The 2,926-nt window shown below is 38.6% G+C and overlaps 1 protein-coding gene across 1 annotated transcript; it reads left to right on the top strand.

Annotated features, from left to right (window-relative positions):
* Positions 1–267: 267 nt before the first annotated feature.
* On the top strand, positions 268–1,203 carry LOC123856744 (putative olfactory receptor 8G3). Its single transcript, XM_045892868.1, has one exon. It carries the CDS (start codon positions 268–270, stop codon positions 1,201–1,203), a length of 936 nt encoding a protein of 311 aa, XP_045748824.1.
* The last annotated feature ends 1,723 nt before the right edge of the window (positions 1,204–2,926 follow it).

Below are 2,926 nucleotides of genomic sequence, written 5' to 3'. Positions count from 1 at the left end.
TCTGTTAAAATTGGAAATACCTTAATTAGAAATTTCTTGAGTTTTCCTCTGGTCAACTGGAATTATTGGTTGTCCTAGAGTGATGGAAGAGATTCAAGAGATACCTACATTATGAATGTCCTTTGATGAGGGATAAAATAATGATCTCCATAAAATTATTCTCTCCCTCACACACATACACACATATATATGTACACACACACACACACCCCCCACACAAGTACACTCATTTTCTGTTTTTTAAGCTTAGAACCCTTTGAGAGGATAATGGACCCTGGAAATCACTCCACAGTGACTGAGTTCATCCTTGCTGGGCTAACACAACAACCAGAACTCCAGCTGCCCCTTTTCTTCCTCTTCCTAGGAATCTATGTGGTCACGGTGGTGGGGAACCTGGGCATGATCATGCTGATAGGGCTCAGCACTCACTTGCACATCCCCATGTACTACTTCCTTAGCAATTTGTCCTTCATTGATCTCTGCCATTCCACTGTCGTTACCCCCAAGATGCTGGTGAACTTTGTGACACAGAAGAACATCATTCTCTACTCAGAATGCATGACACAGCTCTATTTCTTCCTTGTTTTTGCTATTGCAGAGTGTCACATGTTGGCTGCAATGGCTTATGACCGCTATGTTGCCATCTGTAGCCCCTTGCTTTACAATGTCATCATGTCTTCTCACGTCTGCTTCCGACTCACAGTAGGAGTTTATATTTTGGGCATCATTGGATCTACAATCCACATGGGCTTTATGATGAGACTCTTTTTCTGCAAGAGCAATGTGGTTAACCATTATTTCTGTGATCTCTTCCCATTCTTGGAGCTATCCTGTTCCAGCATCTACGTCAATAAATTGTTGGTTCTAGTTTTGAGTGCATTTAACATCCTGACTCCTGCCTTAACTATCTTCGCCTCCTACATCTTCATCCTCTCCAGCATCCTCTGCATCCACTCCACTGAGGGCAGGTCCAAAGCCTTCAGCACCTGCAGCTCCCACATCTCAGCTGTTGCTCTCTTCTATGGATCTGCTGCATTCATGTACCTTCAGCCATCTTCTGTGAGCTCTATGGACCAAGGGAAAGTGTCCTCTGTGTTTTATACCATCATTGTGCCCATGCTGAACCCCCTGATCTACAGCCTGCGGAATAAGGATGTCAAATTTGCCCTGAAGAAAATTCTGGAGAGTAGAAAATGTTCATGAATAGAATCAATATCATGATGTCATGTCAGAAACAGTTCTTTAATTTGCTAATATATGTAACATGTTAGGTTTATTGTTCAAATGTTTGGAAAGTCAATGACACCCCCCCATATAACACATCTCCTAAATTCTCCTCCAGGCCACTCCTTTGAACAATATTAGAGTGATTATATGTGGAGAAATACTAAGAGTAAAATCAAAGACTCTCGAGTATGAAAGGAACCTTAGTTTTGTTTTTTAATGATAACACAAACAAGAAGAACAATGATGATGATGAAGATAATATTTGTAACATATGTTATTGAGAGTTTATGAAATATCAACTAGTGTGCCCAGCACTTTAAGTGAATAACCTTATTTAATATTTACAGTATTCCCTCAGGGAAGGCCCTAGTATTATTCCCCTTTGAAAAATGAGGAAATAGAAGCTTATTTAGTTTGATTAATTGCCCTGGTCCCAAACATAATAAATGATCAGCCTAAAAAATTGATTCCAGGACCCACAATTTTATTCAAAGTCGTACTTTGGTCCCAGGTGACTGTGGATAGGTCTAAGACATCCTGAGAATTTCCTTCTACACATATGTCATCCCCAGTTCCCCATGTGACTGATGCTTTCTTATAATTTCAGTGCTATTTTCACTTTTATTTCATTTGATACAATGAAAATAATCAAAATCTTTCAAAGCTGTACTGATCAAGGCCAAAAAAATAGCAAACATGGAGACTCATTGTAGAGTCTCATTATGTATGACAGGAGCTTCAGTTGTAGCTATTTTCCCTTCCTTTTTTTTGGACTGATGAGAATTAAGTCGAATAAAAACTATGAGGTGAGGAAGGACATTTTGAAAATGAATGGTTGACATCATTGAATGAATGGATAATGGAATACAAAGGTGGTAAAGATATATTTCTCTGTTGTAGATTTTAAAATATAGGTAAACACTGCAACTTGTTCTATCAGGTGAATAACACAGCACACTATCCACACAGAAACTATAGAGTTTCAAGTTATTACACTTGAGGACAACATTTTTTATAAAAGCAGCCCAAACACTGTCTTATCTTTATACCCGTGATGCTGCAGCTGTTTATGAAGTAACTGCTATGGAAGCCAAATATGCTGCTCGTTTTCATGTCATTCATGCTCTTTTGCCCAATAATTGAGAAAGAGTTGCCATTTCATGTCAGTTTTTTCTTTGAAACATCTCTTCTTTCCTTTCATATTGTGTTCTTCTGTTTTTGGGCCTTTAACATCTTGTAACTATGGATTTACATAATATTCTTGAACACTCAGTTGTCCTTTGTCTCTTCCCAATTCAAACCCTCCACCTCATTATTGCCAGGTCAATGTCCTTAGGATAGTGTGCTGTGTTATTCACCTGATATAACAAGTTGCAGTGTTTACCTATATTTTAAAATCTACGACAGAGAAATATATCTTTACCACCTTTGTATTCCATTATCCGTTCATTCAATGATGTCAACCATTCATTTTCAAAATGTCCTCACCTCATAGTTTTTATTCGACTTAATTCTCATCAGTCCAAAAAAAGGGAAGGGAAAATAGCTACAACTGAAGCTCCTGTCTTAGGCATGAGTCCTAGTCCAGTGCTCTGCCCAATAGATACAAATGGGCTCACGCAGGACAAACAAAAAGAGTCCTGATGGGTAGACCCTTGAATCCTGGAGCTTCAGCTCCTATATAAAATACAGACTAAAT

The sequence above is a fragment of the Mirounga angustirostris genome, unplaced genomic scaffold, assembly GCF_029215605.1.
Source record: "Mirounga angustirostris isolate CCGP_5_RB_7025 unplaced genomic scaffold, mMirAng1.0.hap1 SCAF_13, whole genome shotgun sequence".
Taxonomy (NCBI): domain Eukaryota; kingdom Metazoa; phylum Chordata; class Mammalia; order Carnivora; family Phocidae; genus Mirounga; species Mirounga angustirostris.
The sequence above is the reverse complement of the archived record's forward strand: the minus strand, read 5'-3'. Positions and strand labels throughout refer to the sequence as shown.